The sequence below is a fragment of the Motacilla alba genome, chromosome 15 (assembly GCF_015832195.1).
Source record: "Motacilla alba alba isolate MOTALB_02 chromosome 15, Motacilla_alba_V1.0_pri, whole genome shotgun sequence".
Classification (NCBI taxonomy): domain Eukaryota; kingdom Metazoa; phylum Chordata; class Aves; order Passeriformes; family Motacillidae; genus Motacilla; species Motacilla alba.
The window spans coordinates 11,131,514-11,159,219 of record NC_052030.1 but is presented as its reverse complement, the minus strand read 5'-3'; the positions used below and the strand labels follow the sequence as shown (position 1 = coordinate 11,159,219).

General features: G+C 51.1%; 2 protein-coding genes across 3 annotated transcripts; one reads left to right on the top strand and one right to left on the bottom strand.

The window, feature by feature from the left end:
* The first annotated feature begins 372 nt into the window (after positions 1-372).
* Positions 373-7,710, top strand: P2RX4 (purinergic receptor P2X 4). 2 transcript variants are annotated; one of them, XM_038152434.1, is made up of 12 exons: positions 383-709; positions 1,266-1,413; positions 2,801-2,872; positions 2,967-3,039; positions 3,511-3,607; positions 3,767-3,847; positions 3,934-4,075; positions 4,407-4,543; positions 5,890-5,983; positions 6,082-6,147; positions 6,233-6,328; positions 7,033-7,710. In XM_038152434.1, the coding sequence occupies exons 1-12, from the start codon at positions 579-581 to the stop codon at positions 7,063-7,065; spliced, it is 1,170 nt and encodes a 389-aa protein (XP_038008362.1). In that variant the 5' UTR covers positions 383-578; the 3' UTR covers positions 7,066-7,710. The 2 variants fall into 2 exon arrangements, with proteins under 2 accessions (XP_038008361.1, XP_038008362.1); XM_038152433.1 differs by lacking the exons at positions 5,890-5,983; positions 6,082-6,147; positions 6,233-6,328; positions 7,033-7,710 and adding an exon at positions 5,414-5,873 and having other exon boundaries at positions 373-709.
* Positions 7,711-8,537: 827 nt separating this feature from the next.
* CAMKK2 (calcium/calmodulin dependent protein kinase kinase 2) lies at positions 8,538-25,482 on the bottom strand. Its single transcript, XM_038152432.1, has 18 exons — positions 25,326-25,482; positions 21,095-21,211; positions 20,210-20,681; positions 19,431-19,478; positions 18,975-19,028; positions 18,782-18,833; positions 18,559-18,692; positions 17,912-17,948; positions 17,115-17,136; positions 16,743-16,831; positions 16,328-16,527; positions 16,184-16,237; positions 15,653-15,726; positions 15,193-15,280; positions 14,851-14,946; positions 14,170-14,298; positions 12,193-12,293; positions 8,538-11,831 (listed from the first exon to the last, which is right to left on the bottom strand). Exons 3-18 carry the CDS (start codon positions 20,507-20,509, stop codon positions 11,759-11,761), a joined length of 1,551 nt encoding a protein of 516 aa, XP_038008360.1. The 5' UTR covers positions 20,510-20,681; positions 21,095-21,211; positions 25,326-25,482; the 3' UTR covers positions 8,538-11,758.
* Between the last annotated feature and the right edge of the window lie 2,224 nt (positions 25,483-27,706).

Here is a 27,706-nt window from a genome sequence, read left to right as displayed (position 1 = left end):
AAGGGTACATGAACTTTGCTTTTATAGCAAAGATTAATTCTGCAAGAGGATAGATGAAGAATTTGGTCACTGTGGATGGAAAGGTGACAGTCTTCAATATGCTCTGCTGTCTTTTGCAGGCAGTTGTTTTGGTCCTTGCACTGATTTAAGCTGTGCCGGGGCAGGCTTAGGTTGGACTTAGGAAGAATTAGGAAGAATTTATTCCCAGAAAGAGTGATTAAATGTTGCAACGGGCTGCCCAGGGAGGTGTTGGAGTCACCGAGCCTGGAAGTGTTTAAGTAAGGGCTGGCGTGGCACTCGCTGCTCTGCTCTATTTGACAACGTGGTGTTCGGTCACGGCTTGGCTTCGATGAACTCAGAGGTGTTTTCCCACCCAATGGGTTTGGCAATTCTGTGGAAACAGCCGTGAAGTCCGTGGCTGCCGGTGCCGCTGCCTCCGCTGGCCTCGGGCAATTTGCTCCGGGCGCCGGGGCTGCGGGAGCGCCCGGCGGGCGGCTCGGGGCGCTGTGGGGCCGCGGCAGCCGCGGCCCGGCCCGGGACGGCTCCGTCCCGGCCGCCTTCCCGTCCCGCCCGCCGCCATGGCGCTGTGCGGGGCTTTCCACAGCTTTCTCTTCGAGTACGACACCCCGCGCATCGTGCTGATCCGGAGCCGCAAAGTGGGGCTCATCAACCGCGCGGTGCAGCTCGGCATCCTCGCCTATGTGATCGGGTGAGCGGGCGGAGGGGCGCGGGTGTCCGGGCCGGCCTGAGGGGCAGCGGGCGGCTCCGCGCTGGGAGCCGCGGGGCTGAGGGAGGCAGCCGCCCCTCCCTCAGAGGCCCTCAGGGGCCGCGGGACCCATCCTGTGAGGGCAGCGCGGGCTGAGGGCAGCCCGGAGCTCACCGAGCGGCCACACGGACTTGGTGGCACTGCTTATGGACAGAATCACAGAATATTCTGAGTTGGAAAGGACCCCGCAAGTATCAGGTCCAACTTTTAAGCGAATGGCCGAAGGGCCCCTCAGGCGTGGGACCTCTCAGGAGGTGATTGTCGTTCCCTCAGCAGGGCTGGGCATAAAAGCAAATTTGACCCTGCAAATCAGTCTGAAAGTAAAAAAATGTCACCCCAAAAATCAGACAGGAGATTGCCAATCTTGTGACCCTTTTGTAAGGAAAAGCTGTGTAACTGTCTGGAATGGCCCTTTCAGGTAATATGGAAAAAGGAGAAATTCCAACCTGAACTTGTTTATGGTGTTTATTTATTGTTTCTTGCAATCCTTCTCTTTCAGGTGGGTTTTTCTGTGGGAAAAGGGCTACCAGGAAACAGACTCTGTGGTCAGTTCTGTAACCATGAAGGTGAAGGGTGTAGCACTGACAAACACATCCATCTTGGGAGCCAGGGTCTGGGATGTAGCTGATTATGTCATCCCTCCACAGGTATTAATGACTTTCACATGCAGAAAGAAGGTTTTCTAACAAGCAGCTACTGCTTTGGAAAAGTCTATTGAGAGCTGGTGCAGATCATGCTGAGTACCTGTCCTGGGGAAGCTTATTCCAAGAAAAGTGTGTCTGTGTGTGTGCTGGTGTAGAATCGTAGAATGGTTTGGGTTTGGAAGCAACCAAGATAATCTTGTTCCACCCTTCTGCAGTAGGCAGGCCCACTATCCCATGTTACTCCAAGATCTGCCCAACCTGGCCTTGAACACTTCCAGGGCTCCAGGGGCATCCGCAGCTTCTCTGGGCAACCTGTGCCAGGGCCTCTCCATGGTCAGAGTGAAGAATTCCTAATATCTAACCCAAATCTCTTCTCTTTTAGTTTAAAACTGTTCCCCTTTACCCTATCACTATCTGCCTGTCTAAAAAGTCCCCCTCCCTCCTTTTTATAAGCCCTCTTTGGGTACTCAAATGGGCTCTAAGTTCTTCTTGAGCCTTTCTTTCTCTGAGGGTGCACTGATCCCACTGTCCATGGTGCCCACAAAGACTTGCAACAGCACCGGTCCTGCCAGAGGAGGACTTTGCAGACGTCAGGAATAAGCTGCAACAATAACGACCTGTCATCTTCCTTATTGCTTTCTAAAGCAAACAACCCTAAGTGAAGTTGTTGGCAGAAGCCACAGGAGCAGCCTGCAAGTCACCTGATGCAGAACTGGACAGGAAGCATTGCTGTAGTTACTGATTGACTGTATCTGTGGGAATCTGTGCTGTGTGGGCCATGTGTGGTGGCCTTCAGGCTGGGCAGGCACAGCCAAGCTGCTGGTCCTGGGTCCCTCTGTCTGCATGACATGTGGTGCAGAAAAAAAGGGAGATTTAGCCAGATTTTGGCTGAGCGGTCATATTTGCTTATCAGTGGAGCGGAAGCAGATGACAGATCTGGAGTCATACAGATCTGAAAGTAGTGAAAGTCAAGTAATGAAAATAGTGCTCCCTGACGGAACAGGACCGGGCAAACTCCTAACTGAGAGATTGTGAAAAGAGAGGGGGGGAGTTGCACTCGGACTTGCAGCTGGAGCTCTGTTTCTGTTCCTGCCTTACAACTCCCCTGAGCAGCTGTGTGAGCTCTGTTTTCGTATGTGAATGAGGAACTTTGGGCTGAGTGGGAGGACAGAAGGAGCTGCCAGTCCCACAGTCCTTCCTGTGGCTAGACTCAGCAGCACCAGGCAATACACATAGGAATATGCTCCTTCAGTGCTGCACCAGCAGTGTCCAGGGCAAGTCCCCTCTGCTGGGCCACCTGGGCTCTGTCAACAAAGATGTTGGGTGCAGTGCCTTGGATGCTCTTTGCAGACTGTCACTCTTAAGTTTCCTTCTTGTTTTGCATGCTCAGGGTGAGAACACTGTGTTTGTCATGACCAATGTGATCCTCACACTGAACCAGAGCCAAGGCCGCTGCCCAGAGGTAGGTGCAGAATCTGCTTTCATCCTGCCTTGTGTGGGTGGGAGTGAGGGGGAGAGGGTTCTCAGAGTTTTATGTAACTATTGTTCCTCTCCAGCTCCCAGACGATCAAACAAAGTGCGAGGTGAAGAACAACTGTGTTCCAGGATATGTCAGCACCCACAGCAGTGGTAAGAAACCTGCTGCAAAAGCTCCTTTCAGTCTGGGTTGTGGTGCCTGTGTGCTGTGCCTTCCCTGCTGTGAAGGAAGCACCATTTCACGTCAGTCTCCTTGTTCTCTTTCTCTCACATGTAAGAGAACTGAATGGGAAGCTCAGATTTTTCTTCTGGTGGACTTAGACCAGATGAACTTAGACTGTGTTGGGTGGATGCTGGGTAGATGTGGGCTTTGGGGAGTTAGCAAACAGTGTGAAGCTTTTTCATGGCCTTCAGTCCCTGAAGCAGTATTTCACATGGATGAAGATTTGATTCAGGAAAAGCACCTGATGCTTCTTTCTCTGAAATTACACTTGCAATGGAAGATAATGTGGGTTTGCTAGAGGCACTTCACCTCTGGGGAAATTGATTTCACCATATGGAATGTCACAGGCCAAATACTGCCTGGTTTTGCTCAGTAGTACCTCTGTGCACATGTCGTTCCAGGCATCCAGACTGGGAAGTGTGTTCCATACAACAGCAGCATTAGGACCTGTGAAGTCTTTGCGTGGTGCCCCGTGGAGGATGACTATCACATACCCAAGTGAGTGCTCTGTCTTCCTACTCCACAGTGCCCCTCCTGAGAGCAGGCTCGTGGTACACGGCTGATGCTTCTCCCACTGGCATGCTCTTGGGAAAAGCTGAAGAGATGAGCACCAAGGACTCTCCAGAATCCTGTTTGTGTTTTCCTTTTGTTTTGTAGGCCAGCGTTCCTGCGACAAGCTGAGAACTTCACCCTTCTGGTGAAGAACAACATTTGGTACCGCAAATTCAACTTCAGCAAGTAAATAGTGAGAGGGTCATCACACTCTCTGGTCTCCTGGGCAGTAAAGGGGATGCAACAACATTCCTCTTTCTGTTCTCCTGTAGGCGAAACATCCTCCCCACTATCAACTCCACCTACCTCAAGAACTGTGTCTATGATGCCCAGACTGATCCCTTCTGCCCTATCTTCCGTTTAGGGAAAATAGCTGAAGCTGCAGGGCAGGACTTCCAGGAAATGGCTGTGGAGGTATTTGGCAGACCCTTCTCTTGGGCTTCAGCTATTTTTAGAAGAGGAGTGGTAGGGGGTTGTCTCCTCTGCCTCATGGCATGAGCCACAGAACACAGATGAGCTGCAGGATGGAGAGTGCGCTGGCCAGAGGGACTGGAGTGAATTCTATTTAAGCAATGATTGGCCTCGCTTTGTTTGGGTGGGGTTATGTGGTCCTGTAGCAGCAGAAAAGTGTTGGAGTGAGCCTGGCATTAGAGCCAGTAAATTGGGTCCTGGTCAGCAGAGAGCCTAGTGCTGGGCTGGCCGTGCACTTGGGACTGCCCATCACCTCCTCTCCTCCACTTGGCAGGGTGGAGTCATGGCACTGCAGATCAACTGGGACTGCAACCTGGACAGAGCCGCTTCCCACTGCGTGCCAAAATATTCCTTCCGGCGCCTCGACAGCAAGGACTCAGCCCACACCGTCTCACCTGGCTACAACTTCAGGTAATGTGGCTGTGGAGGGCACCTGGTGCCTCAGCTCCATCTGCCACTGGCACTTATGGTAGTTTGGGGCTTTCGATGGTGCTTGGAGAGCAACAGAAGAAAACCTGGAGAGCTTTTTTGATGCTGTAAGACAGAGCAGGTGGGATCCTCACTGTGTGCAAACCACAGCAGAGGGGGGAGGTCAGTGAAGCTCCACTGATTGTATGTTGGAGTGCCTGAGTCATGTTTCCATCAGCTTTTTGGTGGCTGTTTGGTCAGTGGGATGGCAATGAGACAACTGACTGTCTCAGGGTATGCTGATAGGGCAGAATTTGAGGGGAGTGAGGTGGGGTTGGGAGACTGAAGCATGTCCTTCACTCTGCTTGGGGGAAAAACTAACCTGTAAAAGTGTCTCTGTCAGTTGAAGACCATATCTGCACCAGGAGTACCCTGGCATACGCCACCACATACACATCCTGGCCAGTACAGCCAAGGCCAGCACTTCCAGTAAAAGACCAGCACAGAGCTGGCAGCTGGTTGCATCCAGACTCAGACTGTAATATTAAATACAGATTAGCCACCTTGCCAAGGTCCTTGCAGGATTCCTGCTTGTGAAGAAACACAGGTCAGGGCTGTTATTTCTAGAATCACAAAATCTTGCTTAGGACAGAGGATCTTTGGGTGGAACTTGGATGAATTTGCTGAAGAGCAGTGCAGAGCACAAATGTGTGTTTGGGAGGTGCCAGGCCAGCAGGTATGGGGGTGTCTGGACCATCTGGAGGATATCACAGCTGGATCTGAAATGCTCTTGCTAATTTCAGACTCTGGTACAGCCCCTTACCAATCCTTCCTTTTCTCTTCCACCCTCTTCTCTGCTTCCTCCTGGCTTAGTCAACCACGTGGCGGAGTAAGTCTGATCTCACTTATTTGTTCTCATCCCTTTTCCCTGTCGTTTGCCTGCTGTCACCCAGTGCCGGAGCAGCCTTTGTGTGCCGGGCCGTGCCGCGCGGGCGCTCCCGGCCCTGCCCTCTCGCGGCTGCCTGGTCCCCTGCAGCCCCTGCCCGCCTCCCGTGTAGCTGACTTTCTTCCTGTTAGTCCTTCTGCTCCCCTGCTAAAGCTGCTTTCTCCCCTTCCTATGCCTTGCAAATTTCCTCATTTTGTGGTGCTCATTGTTGTCTTGAATTCACCTGCTTTGGGCTTTTCTCCTATATGAGCTTGCCGCATGAAATCTCCATCACTCGGGGCTTGTGTCTGGAAGTACCAATGTTCAGCCCATCCTCTTGGGATGGGCAACACACCTGGATGTTGCATGATCACATGAGCAACCTCAGCATTTCCAGTTAAACTCTGACCTATCTTTTCTGCAGGTTTGCAAAATACTACAAGAATAGTGATGGCACTGAATCACGGACACTTGTCAAAGCTTATGGCATCCGCTTTGATGTCATAGTGTTTGGAAAGGTAGGGTGACAGTTCCTGGAGGTCTTGTAGTGAACTGAGAACTCTCAGAACTTTCAGAGATGCTGAAAAGCATGCTCAGGCTTGTAACTGTCTTCTAGGCAGGAAAATTTGATGTAATTCCTACCATGATTAACATCGGCTCTGGCTTAGCACTGTTTGGTGTGGTAAGTGACACTGTCTGCACGTGGATTCTGGATTAGTGCCTCAGTTCTGAGGATCCCTGTCTTAAACTCTTTCAATCTCCACTAGGCAACAGTGCTGTGTGACATTGTTGTTCTGTATTGCATGAAGAAGAGATACTACTATCGGGAGAAGAAGTACAAATATGTGGAGGATTATGAACTGGTAAGCATCAATGAAGGCAGGGTAAAAGGCAGAATTGCTTCCTCCTCTGTCTCTGCAGAGATTCTGAAACAGGATGTAGAAAGTCCACATCAAATGGGGATTCTGAACCACAGTTCTAAGAAAACTTTGTCTTCGTCAGAGAAGCTAATTTTTACCTCAAAGATGCTGCAGGGAAGAGCACTAGAAACAAATATTGTCATGTTTCCTGGGTAACCAGTCTTGGAGAGGAAAATATATGTTCAAGAACTTGTCATGCTCCTACTGCACCTCCTTTTTGGGTTGCAGTCATTGGCTTTTGCCTTCCAAGAGCTGTAGGGAACAGTCCTGTTGCCATCAAATCCTTCCTTCTTGGCTTTTGGGGTTCCTTCAGTTGTGAGAAAAATCATTCCATGGGTTGGTATTTTCTGAGACCAGTGTGCTGACACCTAGTTACAGCTCCCTCCAGGGATCAAATGATCTGTTTGGTCAGTAGGGTTTAGTTGGTTGCTTGACTGGTGCTGAGGACAGAGCTCAGCCCTACAGCCCTGTGCTTGGTGGGAATTGTGGCTGCAGAGGGCAGATTTCTCAATCAAAACATCTCGTGCCACTGGAAAACTAAAGCCTAAGTAACAGGAAGTAGTTTTCCTGGGCAAGGGATTTTATGTGATTGGAAGGGGAAGAAAGAAGAGTTTCTGGCAGAGAACTGTAATCTCTGATCCTTGCAGGGAGTTGGTGAGACATACGGAACAGACTCCTGAGCTCCTGGTGCTGCAGGACCGACTGCTGCTCTAAACTGCTGCTGGGAACATTTCTTGACCCTGCCCTGAGACCACCCCCTCCTTGCTGCAAGGAGGTGGGGAACCAAACTGAGAAAGGGACAATCTTCACTACTCTTTACTACTTGGGAGCCAGTCCCAGGGAGAAGAACTGGGTCTGCTCCTTGTCTGCTGTCTTCCCAGGTTATTTGCACTAAACAGAGGGAAAATTGTACTTTATGCCAGACCTCTGCACTGGCTGAGCCCGGGGCAGAGACAGCTCTGGCATCATCATTTTGCCAGTCCTTCTGTCCCTGAGCTCACTGATAGCAGAGGGCACAGGACAATAGGCACAGATTCTTCCTTAGATTGAACATGGCCACTGCCAGGAGGTGCCTAACCTTGGGACAGCAGCTCCTTGCTGTTGTCACTTTTCTTTCCCTGAAGGATTGTGAACATTAGCTGAGCCAGTTCCTACTCTTTAATTGGAGTCTTCAAGCTCCAGTGGCCATAGACCAAGATAAAGCAGAGTCTGGCTCCACTGTGCTATGATAAATGGCTTACTGGTTACAGAACTTTTCTTCTGTTTTGTCTAATTTTTATGCTCTTACTTTAAAATTTACTTTAATAAAATACTACCTTCCCTCAGCCCTCTTGAAGTTCTGCAAGCTGGGTTTTGTTCATTTCTCTCCACATACCAAGTGTTAGTGGAGGGCTATCAAAGCCAGGGCTCTGTGGCTTTTGCCTCTTCATTCTCTCAGCAGAAGTACCGCTGCAACTACAGCTGCTCTGCCTTGATGCTCCTGCCACCTTGTCCATGTCTGTTGCCTAAAACCCTCTCCAAAGGAAAAAACTTCTAAGTTCGAGGCCAAGATCTTAGGGTCTTTATCTGAGTGCTTGTACCAACTGCTTGGAAGAACAGATCTGTTATTCCCTGGCACACCTCCCGTGCTTTTCACCACAGCAGCCCTGTGTCTGGGCTGCTGCATTTAATGCAGTTGACACAGTTTGATTGAAGTGGATTTGTTGGCTTTTATACTCACATGGCTTTGAGCACCTCTAGTGATCACATTGACTCACAAAGTCCAGGTCTTCCCTTCCTCTGACCCTTTTCTGGTGTTACCGAGCCCTAGGCTCTATTCCATACCCCCAGCATCCTGGCTGCCTTTCTCCAGCAGCACAGTGGGTAAACCACAACATTACCATTTTGTTTTATCCTTTATGTGCCTGCTGCTGTTGAGCACTAAGTTGTGTCCCAGCTCAAAGATTGCCCTTCCATGGGCACTCCAGCCTGTGCATGTGAACACTCAGTTTGGATTACACAGTGCTCGTGCTGCTGTGGTCCCATCCTAGCCCAGGGTCCCCAGTAATGGTAGAGCACCAGACTTCACTAACATAGGAGAGTGCTTTCAGATTCCTCTTCCAACAACCAAACTCTCACAGCTTGATAAAGACCACTCAAACAGAATAATGGCTCCACTTGATCAACTAACTCTGGGTTTGGTTGCATGTCATTTATTTCAACTTGTACAGTGAAGCTTGAACACCTGTGTGGAAAAACACTTAGTTGTTGGTTTATTCTTTCTTCTTAGGTAATATAATTTAAAAGTGGTAAATACACAGTATTTAAACTTGATACACCTGATAAAGTTAAATGCATAATAAAGGAGTAGGAGTGAAACACAAGCCTTGGTCATTAAACAAACAGTATAAAAATCAGGAATAGTTCAGGACCTTAGAAAAGAAACAGATCAATTGCCTGATAGGTAAGAGGGGACCACCATGGAAAACTACTCAGATAAGAGGCCTGGTTTCCCCTTAGCGCTTTCCTGTGTGCTTTCAGAGCCAAAAAGGCTTAGTACCCAGCAATAAGCCCACAGTCAGCACCGGGCTTGCTTGGAAGGAAGGGTGTTGGGGAAATCAAGCTATCGCCCAGTTCCAAGGCACAAGCAAAATGTTCACTTCACTATAAGGAGAAAGCCAGCATTACTACTAAGGAACAGCAGCTGGGGAACTGAGCAGGTTTATATACACAGTACAGCTTCTCTAACAGGTCATGCATTTAGAGAGATCTCCCTCACAGGGCCACGCTTTATGCTTTCAACAGAGCTGACCAACCAGAAAAATCCACATTGCGTTTCTTTCCAAATGTGCATTCGGCTGCAGCCCCAGCAGAGCCTGCACTGAGGGACACTCGGTTTGGAGAGCACCTTGGGGAAGTGCTGAGTTTAGCATCCTTTAGAAGCAAGCCCATGCAGGCAGTCAGACACTGATCAGTGGGAGTATCTGAAGCCCAGAGACTGGCTGGGCATCGGGGAGCTGGTACAGCTGTTGAGAAGCTGCGTTACACCTGGCAGACCTGTTGGGTCAATGTAAACTGTCTCACCTGACAAATCACAGCCAGGGATGGGCAGCACAGAGATCTCTACAACACACCTCTAGCAAACACACCACACACACTACTACGCACTACCTACAAAGAATTGGATCCCCTAGCTTTTAACTTTTTTTTTTTGGCAGATCAAGTCCATTTGCAGGGGTAGAGAACCAGGCTGCCCACTCACACACATTTCTACAATGAAAAGTCCTGTGTAGGGGGAGCAGGCAGCTGCAATAGTGCTGGCCCCCAAGTTACCTGTTTGGTTTTCCCATAGCTGAAGCTGCAGGGCTTTGGCATAGCCTCGGACTAAAATGGGAGGAAAACAGTGCGTGTCTTATGGCTCCAAACTCCATAGTATTGCTCCTAAACCACCAACAGTCCTCACTGGCTTTGGAAAGAAGCCAGCAGCACAATGCTTCCATAATAAATTGCAATTTAGGGGGAACATCGCTTCAGGCGATCAAAAGGTGAAAGGGACATTTTGGGAAGGCATCTGCACCCTTGCTAATGCTGTCCTGGCTTTAACAAAAACCAGTCTTAACCGGGAGTTACCAGGCCAAGTCTGACTGCAGCGGGGCCAAGGACCTCGGCACGCTGCTACTTGTGCTGTCCAGGATAAAATAAAGGAAGACAAGGGAACAGTCACTTTCTAAAGGCAGGGCATCCATGGCCAGGGTTAACAGGCAGAGACCTTACCATTAATCAAGACACTTGGCAGTCTCCTAGTGCCTTCTTCCTGAGGGCAAAGAATTACACCTTATCAGTCCCTCACAAGCTTGGGAGACTCAAATCCTCCTTCTCTGGCAGGTACATCAAATGCCTTGTTCAAGGTCACACAACCACATCAGACTGAGAAAGGAAAAAAATCAGACCTTTTCCCCCTAGTCCCATGCTCCAGCCACAAAACAACTAACTGTACTTACCGTGACCCCTTTCCTCAGGCAAACCCTGGCTCCTCATTCTCCAGCTTTGTCCGAGCACAGAGAACTTGGGAAAGTGAGTCTGGACACCAGAGTCTCTCCCACCACATGGCAGATTATTATTTTGTACAAGCACCACAAATAATCAGAGTAATCTGACTGAAGGTGAAAGAGCTCTTCGTAAGAAACAATCCATTAACTAGATATACACTTAATTTACTAACAAGCCTCTGATCCACAGGCATTCACAAATTACTGGTAACAAACTTGCAAAAAATACATAGCATTGGCCCCAGAATCCAGATTAAGAGTTTGGAAAACAAACGTTTCTTTGAAAATTACTAGCTAATCATTAAGATCTTAAATTCTAAGCAAGCCCTAAGTCTATACTTAAAAACCAGCATAAATTGTATTATTTTTAATTGTAGTAAACCATGTAATGTACATGGAAGTGAAGGATTTTACCCTGAATTTTATATTTTATAGTATATCTACCTAGATCAAGTAAAATATTTAGAAACAAACTGTTAGTGCTTCTTCTGTTGTTTAAAACATTCTAAACACCACCTTTCACTCATATGTCTGCAGCAAAAATAGTTCAAACTGAACTTAAGCCCTTAAATACCTTTTTCTTTCATACACTGAATACCTAACTTACCAAGTCCTGGTCACACCAAGGCCTCTGGAAAGGTGTTAATTACCTGAGGAGGTAATTAACCTCACTTTTTGAACATCCTGAAGATGCTGTTTCATACAACTTGGCTCACAAAGGTAGGCATTCTTTAAAAAGCTGAACAGGTGGGTTTTTGCTTTGTTCCCATGCAGTTAAAAAGGTGTCAATTAAAAACAAACCAGAACGACAAGAAATAGATGCAACAACATTCCTGGTAGGTCGCGAACTCTCAAAGTGCACACGTGTGGTTGGTTTTACTCCTGTGTATGCCACTTGGCAAAAGCTTCATCCTTCTGCACGTGCCCACAGCCACGCCATGGGCATCGTGGCCCTGGGACGCTGGCATCAGTCCCTGCAAATTATTTGGCATTAAAACCAGCTAAAAGCAGTTCCAAAAGCATTCTCCTTTGGCTGCTGTGGGTTTTGTTTTGCAAAGCCCTGTTGCTGCTCACCACCACCGCTCACCTCTCCGCTGTCCGCCAGCGCCTCTCCCACCACAAGTCAGCAGTCCAAGTGCTTGGAGATGCTCCATGCTTATGGCAAATAATCAGATGTCTGATAAGGTGTGATAACATGCTGCTATGTGAGCTCTACATCCAGCATTGTACTGAGATAGCGCCACGTCATGCTGTGTTTGCTCTGGGCTCTGGTCACCTCGTCCCCAGTGCACGCCTGGTGACGTGCCCTGGATTGAGCTGCTCAGCAGAACCGTAAAGTCCACGTTCAAGAAAGAAGTTCCTCCTCTCCCACATTGGGCAAGTCGTTGCATTTCAGGTTATCTTCACTGCCTTGTTTCCTGTTTTCAAAGGAAATAAAACAGCTGCTGAGCGACTCAGAAAAAGGGAAAGGAGGCCATGAGACACCAGTTTCTGCCCCTTCCCTACCATGGGATCTTTGGGATGCTGAGCATGTGTCATCTCTCCCCATGTAACAGGCTGGAAGGGCCATAAAAAGATGTTTCTCATCTCATCAGAACAGCAGGATATTCCATGCCACAAAAATCCCATAAAGCAGTTACAGATCAGACAGGTGAGATGTGAATGTCACAGTCATGGCCCCCATGAAAGTTTCAAAGCCCAACTATTTAATTTCTTCCCCAGAGCATTAGAAAAAGCTGCAAATGTCTTTTGGGGCTGAGGTGAGGTGAGGACACTTACGGCAGCAGGTTCCCAGAGGAAGACAATGACCGCTCCTCCCTCTTGCTCCCCTCAAACGGGTTCCCAAAGGATCGCTTCCGGATCATCGTTTTAACCAAGATCTGCAAAACCAGAATGCAGTTCATGGGGGTGCTTTTCCTTCATTCAAGAGCAACAGGAGCATCCAACTTGCATGCCCATGTAATTAAAAAAACTAGTGAAAACAAGTCAAAGTTCTCTATAAATAGAAATCAGAAGGAAGCATCTCTGCAAGTTTCCAGCTGCTTAGTACAGGGGCTGTATCCTCATCTGAAACCCTTGCAAGTGAGAGCCACACCAGGTCTAAGAGGCTGGAAAGGAGAGCAAAGCCAAGTCTAGGAGGTTTCTTTCCTCTCCAGAAGTAGGTTTTACTGATAACTGCATCCAGTACCGGCAAATTCCCAGTCCTCCATGATTACCTGGCAAAATAATTCACCAGAAAGGGAGAGGGGAAGGAACTGGCACAATTTTACCTTAATGTTCATCTGAAACCAAACTGAAAGCTGGCCATTTGTCCAGCTTTGGCTGCAAAACACAAAGTTACCGATCAGAGACTGGTGGGGAACAGAGATGTGTCAGGATTCTTCCCTGGCATCCCCCAGCTTGTTTTGCTGGCGGGAGCAGACATCAAGGTGAGCAGCACTGGACCCTGCAGCAGGGGCATCTCTGAGAGCCCCTGACTTTATTTGATGTTGCTTCTCATCCCTGTGTGCCTCGTTTATCTGCTCACCAGGGCGCACAGAGAGCCATTCTGTGTCTGAAGGCAAGGGTGTTCTAAGAGTCAAAGCCACGTGAGTGAATCTCACACTGGAGCGTCAACGCCTGCACTTGGCTGCACAAAGATCAGGCACCAGAGGGTAATTCTGAAGATCAAATGCAAATGTGAAAATACCACATTTGCCTGGAGGCAGTGTGTTATCTAAGAGTCAAAGAGGTGCAGTAAAATCTGATTTGCCTGAACATACCTTGATTTCAACAGGGCTAGGAGCACTGAGCCTACTGATCAAGTCCCCTCTGAACAGGAAAAAGGGGGTCAACCCCTCATCAATGGTGAGCTCTTTAGAGCAACATCTGCTTTTTCAGCCTGAGCAGCACAAGGTGCATTTGCATGTTCACACAGCTGTGGTCAGTGAGATTTCCGCAGGGCATCCAAAAGGGAGAGAGCTCCAGAAAAGAGGCCAGATGTGGGCACAGGGCACAGCTATGTGATGGAAAAGGGGCTTCTCAAAGGGAAAATCACAAAAATCACAGCCTGGGTGCCTACAGGCAGATAACACCAGGCCAGAGAACTGTGAATTGTCGCTCGCTGTCTCTCCTAACACAAGGGCTGGCGGCACCCAAAGAAATCATTAGGTTCAAATCCACAAAGGATTTCACTTTCTACACAGAATAGGGTTACAATGTGGTTCTCACCACCACAGTGGGTTGCAGAGAATAAAAATATGAGCTTGAAAAGAGATGAGATGAAGTCACCAAGAATAGCTCCAGGCGGGGGCTGATGCACATCGTGGCCCAGATAAAATCTCCATCCTGGGAACCTCCCACAGCCTCTCTGGCTGGACAGGCAGAACAGGGCAGGAGCTCCTTGTGCCTGGCCAAAACATCTGCTTCTGGCCACGGGCAGGTTCTGGACCAGATGCTCTTTTGCCCTGAGCAAATACAGTGATATTTAGGCAGCCAGCTCAAGCATGAAGACCATCAACCCTCTGACAGTTACCTTTGAAACTGCTCTAAAATATTCCCCTGCACTGTGGGGTACGGCCATGTTCAGTGAGCTGCTGAGACCCTGAGACACCCAAGTGTCATGCAGCACTTGTTTCCAAGAGAGGGAAGGTCTTTGCTCTGATCCTTATCAATGCTTTTGCCCTTCAGCAGTGAACTCCAGCTGCTCAGGGCCACCCCAGCAGGCAGCATGGACCCCACTGTGCATCCACAGGCCATCAGCTCCTTTGTACTCACCACGGTGGCCAGGCTGGGGATGTGCTTGACTGAATTCTCCACTTCCTCCTCCGTCACCTCAACGAGGGTGCAGTTCTCATCCTCCGTGGGCAGCAGCTCCGCTCCATTCTTGGTGACCCAAGGGTGCAACTTCAATTAATAACACAGCCTGTCAGGAACGATTTCCCTTTTTTCATAACTCAAACAACACGAGCCTGGCAAACGCATCTCCTTGTCCAAGCTATGGCCCCTACATGCTCCTGAAATGCCAGGGAGCAGGGCAGGGCTGTGCCATGTCACTGGTGAGCCACCTCACCTGGGTGCCACCAGGAACTGCACAGCCCGGAGCAGAAAATGCTGTGGTGTGGCTCGTCCAGAGCCAGCACTGGCCCCAGCTACACAACCAAGCCATAACCTGGGTGTCCTACAGCACTGGGCATCTCTGGGCTTCAGGGAAGGAGACCTGTCTTCACTCTCATCTTATGGATGAGACAGCACCAGGAGGCAGGAGAGATTTATTCCAGTCAACACAAAATGAGCAGCAGTGATGGGGAGACCCACCGAGCCCTCGTCCTGGAGCTGGTTTAGTCCATGCCTGAAGGCAGAACCCCTGTTTCTCCTGGCCCACACACCTGGTGACTTGGTCGGCTGCAGGGGGAGCACAAAAGGTTCCGCAATTCCCCCGCAATCCTTTCCCCCTACCTTGGTCTCCATCCTCTCAGCTTCTCGCCCCTTCCAGGCTCCCGCAGGGGCGAAGGACCAGAAATCTCCTGCGAAAGGCTGTTGCACAGTACTTTCCTGGTAGCAGAGGAAATACTGTACTCAGGGGATTTCCTTTTGCCTGCCACTTCTATAGGCACCAAAGGTCCCAAGGCTGAGCAGGTCCCGGAGCAGGGGAAGGAGCTGGGACTTACCTGCCCAGGGACTCTGGGCACAGGGGGAGGACCTAGCCTGGCGCGATCAAACTGACTCCCAAAAAAAGCCGAGCAAGGAGAACCCAACAGAAGTGAAGCCACAGCCAGCACCAGGAAGCTGGGTCAGTACCTTGATTTCTGGGACCGAAATCCTAGATTCAGGATTTTTATCCAACATCCGTGTAATCAGATCCTTCAAGAAGTCCGTAATTTCTGGCCTGTGGAAGGAAGAAGGGAGAGATGAGGTGGGGAAAGGGATGGGTGCTGCCTCTGTTCTGTTCTTCACCTCAGTGCCAGCTACTGTGAGCCTTCTGGGCAGAGGGGCTGGACTCCAGCCCCAATAGGGAGGCAACTCTGGGTTCTTGTACACCCCCTCCTCTCCAAACCCCCACAAAAAGCACAATATTCCCTTTTGAGGCAATGTGAAGTGTGATCCCACATTTACAGGACAGGGAGAGACCAACTCAAAGCCTGAATTTTGCAAAACCACAGAAGAGCAGGGCCAGCCCTACCCAGGCAGTGCTTGAGAAACAACTCCAATGAGCTGTAAAATAAGGATTGATAGGTTGTTTTTGTTTTTGAGTACTTACTGGTCTGGGAACTCCAACGTTTGGGTCTTGATTTTATTGTGTAAACTCAAGATCCTTTCATCCATAAAAGGGCACTACCACAAAGAAAAAGACCAATGAGGAAAGCAACAACTTCTCTTAAGAAGCAGCAGTGGGGCAGCCAGAGGAGCATTAGGATCTCATAGGGTTTGAAGGAAAGCAAAGATCCAGTTACAGGGAAATTCCAGAAGATTTCCAGTTATATCAGTGTCTACTTTTAAACTCAATGAAAAAAAAAAACATTTAACCAAAAATTACTAATTACTAGAAGAACTCTTTTCCTAATAAATTTGCCCAAAATCAAAATTTTTTCCACCAGGGAAGAAAAGAAACCCAACCCTTTTGGCTGCACCCATTCCAGGGACAGGCAAAGGTTTCCCATTTCCATCCATGCATCCTCATCTCCACTCAGCTCAGCAGGGACACAAGGTGCCAGTCCCACTGCTTACCTGGAACATGGGAGGCACAAACCATCCCCCCAAACACCACAGCACTGAAAATCCATCTCATTACCTGCCCAAACACGAAGCAGTACAGCGTGATCCCCATGGCCCAGACATCCAAAGCCTGCAGAGTGAAGAAAGCACAGTTCAATCTACAAGAAGATTTTTGTTTGTGCAAGGTTAGCCCAAGAGCATTCAAACTGCTGTTAAATACCTTTCCAGAGAAGATTTTCCTGGTTTCTGAGAGGGTTTCTGGGGCCATGAAGGCAGGAGTGCCCACTGTGTTGGTTAAGAGGGCATCAGCTCCCTTGAACTCGTTGCTCACTCCGAAGTCGGCGATCTTGACGTGCCCATCTTCACCCACGAGGAGGTTGGAAGGTTTAATATCCCGGTGGATTATCTTCTGATAGTGCACTGCAGCAGAGGGACAATGACTGGTTTGCAGCAAAGGAGCCACAAGAGTTGCATGTGGATCTTTCTGCTAACATCACAACCAGCCCCAGCTTTAAAAGCCCCTGTGCAGCATGAGCCACCAGAAATGGCACCGTACACCAGCAGAGAGGTCAGCTCCAGGTGCTCAGAAAAAAACTCAAAATAAGAAATCCCATCTTTTTTGCAGAGACACTTACAGTATTCAATGCCCTTGATCAGATCCTGGAAGTAGAACCGAGCCTGGTCCTCACTGAGAGGTTTCAAGGTTGGGATTTCCATCACAGGGCTGTGAAGGCAACACAGAACAGAGTTCAAACCCCACCTGGATGTGCTGAAGTCTTTGTCACTGGCTGGTGACAGCACACAACCCCAAACACAGGCACACAGTGCACAGGGTGTACTCAGCTGTAACCAGGCCAGGGAAATGCTACTCAAACCTCAAGCCCCAACCATGAACCTCCCCATCACCTCTGCACCTCATTCCCGCCTTGGGTGGCCTAGCTCTGCCACCCACAAACCCATCTCATGTTCAAGTGTTAGTGGGATTAAATCTGGAACTCAGTACTCACCCCTGCTTCACCAGCTCAAACACTGCAACGCAAAAGAGAAGGTGATTACAGATTGCTTACAGGGTTCTCCTGCGAGCACAGCCTCAGCACAAAAGCAATTATTTTAATGACAAAAATTCTAAAAATAATTTGTTATTTTTAAAAAGGAGATGCTGTCTTATGCAAGGCACGTGGCATTTGGGCTGCTCCCGTTTTCAGTTAAGGGGATGTTGCCAACTATCTTCTCAGTTTTGCAGCTTCAGCATCATGAAGTGCCCTCCATGGCACACGAACACCCTTGGTTTTGTTTGCCACCAACAAGGCTGAGCCCACACCCTGGGCAAACTTCAGTGCTTGGCCATGAAGGCATCAGATGCTCCTCCACTAGCACAGGCTGATCATAAATGATAGAAAAAAAATACCTTCTTTAAAAGTTGTGTATTACCTGAAGCAACAACTGCAGTCTGCCAGGCAGGTTGGGATGTGGCTCATTTGCACCTTGGATAATTAACTCCTGCCTTTTCCCCAAAGCCAGAGAAATAAAACTGCTTTCTATCATCCCAGCTTCAAAGCTGAGAGCATCGATGCTGGTGCCTCTCATGGCAAAGCATGCTCTCGTGTCGAATTAATGCCAATAAAGTGCTATAAAGCTCTCTTATCTCTGTCCACAACTCAGACTACATCTCACTTGCTCTTCCAGCACATCAGGCTATACCCACAGTGGAGGAGAGACCCAGCCCTGCACAAAGAGCTGCTCCAAAACACAGTGGGAACCTTTTGCCCCATCCCTCTGACACCCCAGGGCAGTGGGCAGTTACCCATGTACAGGTGATCCTCACTGGGGTCATCCAGAACCTGCCAAAAGAAGCAAAAAGGCAATTAAACAGTGCCAAGAAAGCCTTGCAAATTAAGCATTGTGATATTTTATTTAGCAGCCATCTCAGTTCTGCACCATCTGCACCATCAGCACGGTCTGCTCATCTCTGAGCTTCTACCCACAAGAGTAGGGGAAAAAAGAGGACAGAGATGTAGCTGTACTTCATGGAAGCAAATATTTAAAACACACAGGAAGCATCATCTGACTCATGAGCCAAATAAACTCCAGCCTGCACATCCTTCATTCCTGATTTTTGGACTGTTTCATACAGGCAGTGGGTGGAGGGCAAGGCAGCTGCACTGTTGAACTCACAGAAACACCAGTTCTTCCCCAAAACCTGTCTCAGCACTTATTTCCTCCACAGAAGAAACATTTTTTCTGCATTTCCCTTTCTGAGCAGGAAAGAAAAAAATCTTTTGGGAGGTGAGAATAAAAAACCTTCTAAACTATGGGAAACAAAAAATTCTTCCAAAGGCAGGACCTGCCCTTGCTCCCTTCTGGGGTCACTCCCCTTCACCCAGCCCATCCCTACTGCATTCAGGCTCCGTCACGCTCAAGGATGAGTTTTGGAAGGAGGAGAGCTCTCACCTCCACCAGCTTCACCACATTGGGGTGGTCCAGCTTCTTCAGGATGGCAATCTCCTGGTAGACCTGCTCGATGGGCCCTCTGGGCTGCAGGCAGCCCTCGGAAGCAGCTTTGGCCCCGCGGGGAGGCGGGCGGCCTGTGGGAAAGGCAAAGGTGTGTCCAGTCGGGAACAATCCCCCAGGATCCCCAGAACATCCTCCACCCAAAAGGCTTTCTGCCACTTACGGGGGAAGCCCGCCTGTCTCATCAGCTTCTTTTTTGAGAGAACCTTCATTGCCTGCAAGAGGGGAACAAATGTGGAATTTGGGGCAAGTCAAGGATAAAATGTGCCTGGTGGGATGGGGCAGGGAGTCAGCAGAGGGGATCCATCCCCCTCCCACCTGCCCCACTCCAGGCTCCGGGGCCGTGTGCTACTCACATAGTAGGTGTTATCATCCTCGTTGTAGGCCAGCTTCACCACCCCATAGGAGCCCTGGAGAGGGGCACAGCCATGGGGCACAAGTTAGGGACAATCCAGAAAATCCACACCACCAAACTGGGCTCTGGGCTCCTCCACAAACCCACCCCACAGGGATCACAGAGCTGGTGGGCGATGCTGGGATGAGCAGGGGGTGTACAGTCTGACATCACACTGACAGCAAAGAAAAGCTTCAAATGCCCCATTGTGTGGGAGGGAGAGAGAAGGGGGAAAATTAGTAATAATTTTAAAAATATACAATTCAATTGGCACCACTCAGAATAGAACAGCGAGCAACAAAGAGCTGCTGTGGCGAGTGGATGGACTTGCTTCCATTCTGGAGCATTCCCATGACTGGAAAGTGAAAGCAACCCTCCCAACCAAAACCCCTCATCCCACCCCAAACCCAATATTCACCTTCCCAATCTCATCCTTCAGCTTGTACTGGTTGAGCTGCACACAGTCCTGTGGGGAGAGAGCGGGGAAGTTTGGCATGAGCCACAAAACTGCTCACATCTGCTCTTCTCCTTTGAAATCTCCTGCAAAACTTTCTCTGCAAACTCACACGCCATCCTGCTCTGCCCAAGCACCCTCGTGGGGCAGCTTTGATTCATGAGCCACAAAACCACCCACCAAGCCACACGTTGGTGTGTTTACAGAGGGCTAATTGCCAACGTTAATGGCTGGGCAGGCGATCCAGTCCTGTCCACTCATGTGGAAGGAGAGCACCGAACAGGGAGAGCCCTGAGGGGTTTAATGCTGGCGACCTGGCGCCGAGTAATTTTATTTCTTCTGGGCAAAGCAGCCACTTGCTGCCTGTTTTCTGTCAGGCTGGGGGCAGGCAGGCCTGTTTTCTCTTTAGATATCAGTGAACTTCTCTGTTGTTTTTTATTTTTAAGGAGTAAAGAAAGAAACTTGTGCTACACTCCTGGCTTCCATCAAACACAGCTGTGAGAGCTGGCAGCATCAGCAAAAGGCATGAAAACCAGTGAGTTGGGATCTCACCTCCCTAAGGGCTGCCCCCATGGCCCAGGATATCCCAGGGCCCCCTGCCTCCTGCAGACATGCTGTGGGGGTTTATCCCAAATAAACAAGCCAGAAGAAATGCCACTGTGGGAAAATCCAGGCAGATGGGGGCAGGAGAACTGCAGGAGCAGCATTCATCCTCCTCACCTGTAACACTCATCCCCCCTCACCTGCAATCCCGTGATGGACACACGGTTGGACTCCACCGTCGGCCGCCGCGGCAGCCGTGGGGAGGAGTGCGGGGACGTCACCGGGGAGTAGGGCAGGGAGGGGTAGATGAAGCGTTCCTTGGCGCCGTCGCCGTGCCCGGGCGAGCGGGCGGGCTGCGGCCGCTCCTGCAGGGACAGCTTGCGGCCGGAGAGGTGCAGCTTCCGGCCGTCCCCAAAGCCCTCGGTGCCGGGCACGTCCATCTCCTCCTCGCTCGCGCTCCCCGCGGCCTCGTGCTCGGTCACCACGATGAGCGAGGCCATGCTGGCGCAGCCGGGGCTCAGCGCCGGGGGGTCCCGCAGTGCCGCGGGGGCTCGGCGGCCGCAGCCTCCGGCGCAGCAGAGGGGCTGTGGGGAGGGTGAGCTGCTGGGGACACGTGGCGGCGTGGAGGGACCGATGGCCTCATCCTGGCCATGCTGTGGTGGGGAGATGTGCCTGCAAATACAGGACAGAGGGTCAGCCGGCCTCTGGAAAGGGGGATTTCCTGCTGGTCGTTGTGCTGCAGATTGATTTATTCATTCCATAGGGAATGGTGAAGCCAAGGGCAGCAGTGCGGGATGGCACCAGGATGCACAATCACCCTGCCATGGGACAGACCCCAGGCCAGAGCCAGCCTCAACTCCAGGGCTGTACCACTGCTTCTTATACCCTTTTTATCTCCAGGGAATAACAACTCCATCATCTCCACTATGGAAATACTCCAAAGGCATTGTTTTAAAGGGCAGGATAAAGAATTGCACTATACTGGCATAAATACCGCTGAGTTCCCTACTTGACTGCTCAAACTGGGCACATTTCTGCCAAGTCCCCCCAGACAAAGCAGTTCAGGGGCATAAGGACCCACTTACCAAGCATGGGGTGCAGGACCAGCCCCCTGGCTCACTGCTTCCTCCCACAGCCCATCATTGCTGGTGATTTCTGTTCCTCGCCCTGTGGCCTTTTGTGCAAAACTCAGGTACCCAAACCTTGAGATAAATGAGAAAACTGTTAGCAACAAAAAATTTTTTTAAAAACCCCAAACAATTAAGTGATAATTTAAAAAGAGGAGAAAATGATGTTAATTCACACATGCCAGGCACTCCACAGCACCTGGGGCTGTTCAGTGGTTGGCTGGCTGTAAACCATCACTCTTCCCCTGCCCCAACACTAGTGCTGTTTTTAATTTCTAGGTTAACAAGTTGCCACAGAAGGAAGTGAAAAAAAAATATCCTGAAACAACCAGCCCAGGAGCAGGAGCAGGAGCAGGGTTTGAGGCGTTTTTCTGCCTGGTTCCCACACCTCGACGAGGCGGCCGGTTAAAATTAGCTCCACTCATCTCCATTGAAGTTTCCGTGCTGCACCCGCAGCACAACCACTCTGAATCAGCCCAGCAGAAATTATGGGTCAAGTACAGAAATCAAATCGTCTCCCCCGTCCTCGAGGCTTCACAATGGCCTAATTGCTGTTTTCAACACTGATCTATAAACCAGAGCTTTTGTGCCCAAGTGGGATCGGCCTGGAGCTGAAGCCAACGCGGCACCGCTGCTGCTCCGAGGCACGGAGAAGCACAGGGATGGGAGGCTATAAATAAGCCAACGAACAGCAACGAGGACAAACTATTCCAGAAACACAAGAGTTTCGTGGGGCTGAATCCACTCCTGGACGGGGCTTTGCTGGATGAGAGAGCCAGGAGCCACCAGCCAAGTAAAATTCCCCCCGCAGCGCTGCTGGCAGCCCTCGGCAGCGTGTTTTAATGCACTCCCAAATGGATTAAAACAAACAGGCAGCCCCCCCATTCATCCTGAATTCACAGGGATGCATCTCAAGGCCATTTGCCTGGCCTGCTTTGGGCACCCCTCCAGTGGGCACATATAAATAGCTGCCCTGAAGCCAGAGCTGATCCGGAATGCTGTGCCCTCTACCCTCACCGTGCTCTGCGGCCGCACCAAAAAAGGCAGCTCATTGGGACAGCCTTGGGATGAAACCACCCCAGGAATCACTGGTAGCAACACCAGTCCCCAGTGGTGCCACAGCACGGCTGGGCATCCCATCCTGCCCCCAGAGCATCACCTGCATCCCCATTCCAAGGGTTCCTGATAAACTTTGTCAGGCTTGAGCAAAATTGAGTTATGAAGCCTCAGTCACACTTGAAAGCTGAGCGTGTCCTGGCTGGCGGGAGTTAATTGGCTTGACCAGGATAAACATATCAAGTCTGATTAATTCAAGCAGGCTTCCCCAGGCTCTATAAACTAAAAGTCATCCAAGCCCCATCGTAACATCGTCTGAAGTGGGAAATCAGAGGAGTTTTCCCTTTGCATTTGTGCAAAAGGTCAGAGGATGTGGATTTTAAGAAATTGCTGAGATGACACCTTGCCTGAGAGAAACCCAAAAGTGGGGTCACACTGTTGAACACAGCCCTGTTATCCTTAATAAGCACATGAGGAGGAGGAGGAGGAGGTGGAAAACAGCTGTATTCCCAGCCAGAGAGAAAAGTAAAATTGCTGAAACGAGGGCAGTAATCCCAAAGAGAGAAAATACAGCCTGGGGGCTTTGGCTTCACCAACCCAGCCGGGCCCTTGCCTGGGGAAAAGCAGCACATTCTAGTATGAACTCCAGCAGATCCTTATGTAAAAGGAAGCAGCACATGCCCACAAAATCCTCAGGAAATATAACAGCCTGGTGTATAGGAATGATTTATCGGCACAGCTTTTGGCTGCAATCCATATATAACCCATAGCGGCTGCAGCAGGATTATCGAAGCAATCAGTCTCGCATCTAATTCAGCAAGGAGAGGGATATTAAAATGAAAAGAGGTCTGTGAAACCCTGGCAGCAGCTCTCCCTCTCGATCAGCATCCACGTGGCTTGAGCGGAAGCGAATGGGAGTGGAATCAGCCCCCGCGAGGGTGAGGGATTTTCACAGCCCCTCGGGCAGCCCCAGCTCTGCCCAGAGCGCCTGGGCCCTCCCTGGGCCCTGCTGGGTGCGGCCACCTCCGGAGGGGAACGCGCTGATCGAGTCCAGGCGAGTGCAGAGGGTGGCACCTTTGGCTGCAGGGATTTCAATCACAGCATACGGATGCGTCTGCCTGCCCTTCCCTCCCCGGAGCTGTTTCTCTGCCCAGATGGAGGGGCCACACACTCGCCTTCCCCACACCTGTGTCACTGTGGCAAGGCCAGACACAGTGTCAGGATCAGACCCTCCCAAAGGTGGGTGGCAGCTCGGCAGTGACCCCTCCATCCATCCTTCCATGGGGGTCAGCTCACAAATCGCAACTTCAGCTGTTTATAACAAAACTGGACTCAAAACACGAGACCAGGGCTGATTTTACTTGCAGAGATCCTCCCCTACTACTGCTGGAGGTTGGTTAAAAGCCAAGCAGGGCCAGCCTGGGGCAGTTATTGGTCTCCCTGGGCACAGTCCAGTGGCTATTTTGCTTTCCCCGGTCACGGTCAGCGGTGGAAGTGCCCGTGCCAAGAGTGGTGTCATCTGCAGCAACGGGGGCATCGATCACAGTTTCCCTTCCTACGAGTGAGCACAGACCTTGCCAGAAATATATTAGTCACTGTAGTATACAAAGACCATATGCATGCCCCACCTGACTTATAATGGGAAAAAAAAAATCTCCAAGCAGCTTTTCTAGAAGTCAGAGGACACCCAAATTTATGAGATACTGAAAACAGGCACCCATGCCCCATCTAGGACAGGTCCCTGTGCCCAAGCAGCAAAGCTTTTCATCATCCCAGGGTGAATGGAAGAGCCTCCTGCACTGCCTGGCCCAGCCAACACAGAGTGGAAAGAATTGGGGGAAAAAAATGCAAAGCCAGCCATTGTAGTGTCACAACACCCAGCAGCAGGTTTCAATAGGAATCACAAAAACATCTTTACCAAGGTTTTTTTTTATAATTATGAGAATACTGCCTAATACTGCTGAAGCAATATATAATGAGCATTCCAAAAAAGCCTAAGCTCCAGAGATGGTGTTGAGCATGGACCAGGATAACCTCGGGGCACCTCCATCACCTTGCCCAGCACTGCCAAGCGACTCCCAGCTTTCCTGGAAACATCAGCTCCAGCCCACGATGCCCACAAGAGAGGAAACTAGAGCAGCTCTCCACTTTGTGAACACCATTTAAAAGACATTAAGGCAGAGTTGAAACAAAGGCTCCTCCAAATCACCTCCCCGGAACAGACACCCCTCACAGCACACTCAGGTATGGGCTTTTGGGATTTGTCTCTGCCTCAGGGGAGGGGCAGTCTCTGTGGGTGTGGGCCATGAAGGCAGCTCCGGTGCCCACAGCTGCCACGCATCCTCTCCCCAGCACGGTCCCCCTGCCCTTGAGGACAACCTGGTCCTGTCCCCAGGGGTGGTTTCTGCCCCTGCAGCATTGCAGTCAGCCCACAGCTCCATCACACCAGCTTCCCGTGGTCATCTCACTTCTGCTCTTGGTCTCGATCGTTACCTTCATGCTCCCGATGCTCCGTGCCGTGCACGTGGCTGCAGGGCTGCATCCCACCTCCTAACCACGCTCTGCCACTCGCAGCAACCCAACCTGTGGCTTCCAGTGAGACCCGTCCCCTGCACGCAGTCGCTCCACCAGCTCCATCCCCACTCACTTATCCCTTGACCTCAAAAACCCTTCCTTTCCCCGACCCCATGGCCTGTCTTTCCCCAGCACCCCGATCCCGGCCCTCAGCCCCCGGACAGGATCCCCATGGGGTCTGCGGCACACGCGGCGCGGCCACCCGCTCCCCTCGCCGCGCCCGGGGCGCCGCCGCCCGCCGGTTCCGCGGCACGTGTGGGGGCCGGCGGCAGCGGGATGCCCGCGGGGCCCGGGCGGCCACGGCGCGGGATGGGGAAATGACAGCACCGAGCCCGCACCGGGGGTGTCCGCACAGGCCGCCCGCGAGAGAGCCCCGTCCGGGGGCGACGCCGTTCGCCGCCCGCAGGGCAGCGCCAGCCCCGGCTCCGGCCCCGCTCCATCCCCGCCTCGGCCGCCCCCGCCCGCCCGCTCCCTCCGGGCGCGGCTTTGTTTCCGCCACCGCGGGCGCATCCCCCGCCCGGGCCCGCCCGGCCTCCCCGCCCGTTCCCGCAGCACCGACCTGGCGGGGAGCGACCCCGGGACCCCGCAGCCCCGCCGCGATGGGCCGGAGCGCCGCTGCCCGGCGCCGCCTTCGCTTTCGGTTCCGCTCCGGCGGCGGCAGCGGGAAGGAGGGAGGGAAGGAGGGAGGGAGCGATGGAAGGAGGGAGGGAGGGAGGGAGAGAGGGAGGCCCCGCTCCGCCCCGGGGAAGGGCAGGTTTTCCCCCGGGCAGCCGCATCGTGCCCGCCCGCCCCCGTAAGCCGCTGTTGTTTTGTTCTTTTGTTTATTTATAATTTTTTCCCCGGTGTTTTATTCCCCCTCGGGCCGCGCGGCCCCGCGTCACCTCCCCGCGGGATGCAGCGCGGAGCCCCGGCCGGTCCCGCTGCCGCCGACCCCGCTGCGGGCTCCCCGCGTCCCCCTCGGAGGGACACGAACTCCGGCGTTCCCCAACGCCGCTTCCTCCCCTACCCCCGTGCAAACCCTGGGCTTCCAGCGCCAGGTCGGCTGGGGGCAAACAGGGTTACCTGCACCAGTTCCCCCTCACTGAGCGATTGCCAAAATCATCACCTAAAGGGGAGGTTTGGAAAACAGTTGTTTGGAAATGTCACAGAGGCCACCACCAAAGAGTTCCCACACAAGTTACAGCTCTGTAGCGCTGAGACAGGGCTCATGGGCACGGCCTTTAACACCCCAGCTGACACCAGCGATCGGCAAACATACCCCTTGCTTTGTCCGGTATTTGGGGTTTGTTTTTATTTCCATCCAGCACCATTTCTGCACCAAGCTCACCCCCGGTTTTCTTTTCATGAAGTAACAGCTTCAGCCTTGAGCAGATGCAAATGCCACAGTTGGCCAAACCCTCTTCCTCATTTTGCTTCGAGGCTCGTTTGTGGGCACCACTTTAACACTGTAGAGCTCCCCAGAGCAGAGCCCGGCCTCCATGCCAGCTTTATCGATAAACACTGTATTTCTGACCAGAATCTTGAAAGCCACTCTAAAAATCAGGTTTATGCACCTACCGTAAGTCAGTAGGTGCTCCAAACATTTTAAGGATTGAACTCCTCGCTGTCGGCTAAAACACAGCAGAGAGGGAATAAGCCATCACCAGCTGGGCTCCCCTTTGCCGTTGGAAACCTCGTTTAAAAATCCAGGCCCTGATGATTTGCCAACAGCCCCGATGCAGCACTAATTAATGGAATGTGTAAACTAACACCGGGCTACCCTTGTCTCAACCACACCCTAGTGCTTCTCTCTTCCTCCTTACCTGGCCCAGCTCCAGCAGAACCAGGCTGAGGTCTGGTGTGGCAATGCCACAGTTAAATCTGCTGCTTCCAAGCACGGTAACTCCTGGGCTTTAACGATGCTCAGCTTTTCTATAGTGGCCAGGTGACTGGCACCCGCGAAAGGTTTACACTCACTGGAGTGCATTCCTGACTGCCCTCAAATTGCACACTACAGTCAAAATGAAATTTTCTTCCAAAATGAGGATCTCGTTGCTGGCAGTCAATGCCAGCACATCACATACTCAGTTATGGAATGGTTTGGGATAGAAGGGATCTCAAAGTCCACCCATGGGCAGGGACACCTTCCACTATCCCAGGTTGGTCCAGGCCCTGTCCAATCTGGCCTTGGACACTTCCAGGGATGGGACAGCCACAGCTTCTCTGGGCAGCCTGTGCCAGGGCCTCCCTCCCCACCCTCACAGGGGAGAATTTCTCCCCAACATCCCCCCCAACCCTGCCCTCTGCCAGTGGGAAGCCATTCCCTGTGTTCTGTCACTCCAGGCCCTTGTCCAAAGTGCCTCTCCAGATTTCTTGGTCCCTCCAGATACTTCAGTCAGTTGTGATCTCCCATCTATTCACCCATAAACGCGGAGCAGGTGAATGACACGCGGTGCTGAGGGGAGAACACACCCAAGAAAAACATTTCAGCTGAGCTGGGGCTGTTGTTTCCCACTCTTCACCCTCCTCATGCCCCCTCTGCACAAGGACACATGAAACAACAGTGCCAGGACTTTGCACTGTTACACCTCTCTGACTGAACCCTGTTTTTCCCCTTCTGCCAGCACCATCTGTTTCTGCAGCGTAAACAGCAACTGCAGACAGGTTAAAAGCAAGGATATGTTTTAAATGAGACTCCCCCTTCCATACCACGTAAAAAGACCACAAAGGAGTTTTGCCTGCATTTTCCACTATTTTTTTGTACCCCCGTGTTCATAAAGCCTGCATTGATTTGGGAAATGTCACTACTAAGAACAGAACACTACTTCTTCGTGACTGCACTGCTCCCCTCAGTGTGTTTATAACACAGTCAAGAGGGTCTTTTTCTCTTTTTTCCCCACTAATTTCTTAGTTTCAATTACAGAATAAAAGTGAAATGGGTGGAAAAGGACATTTGTGTTA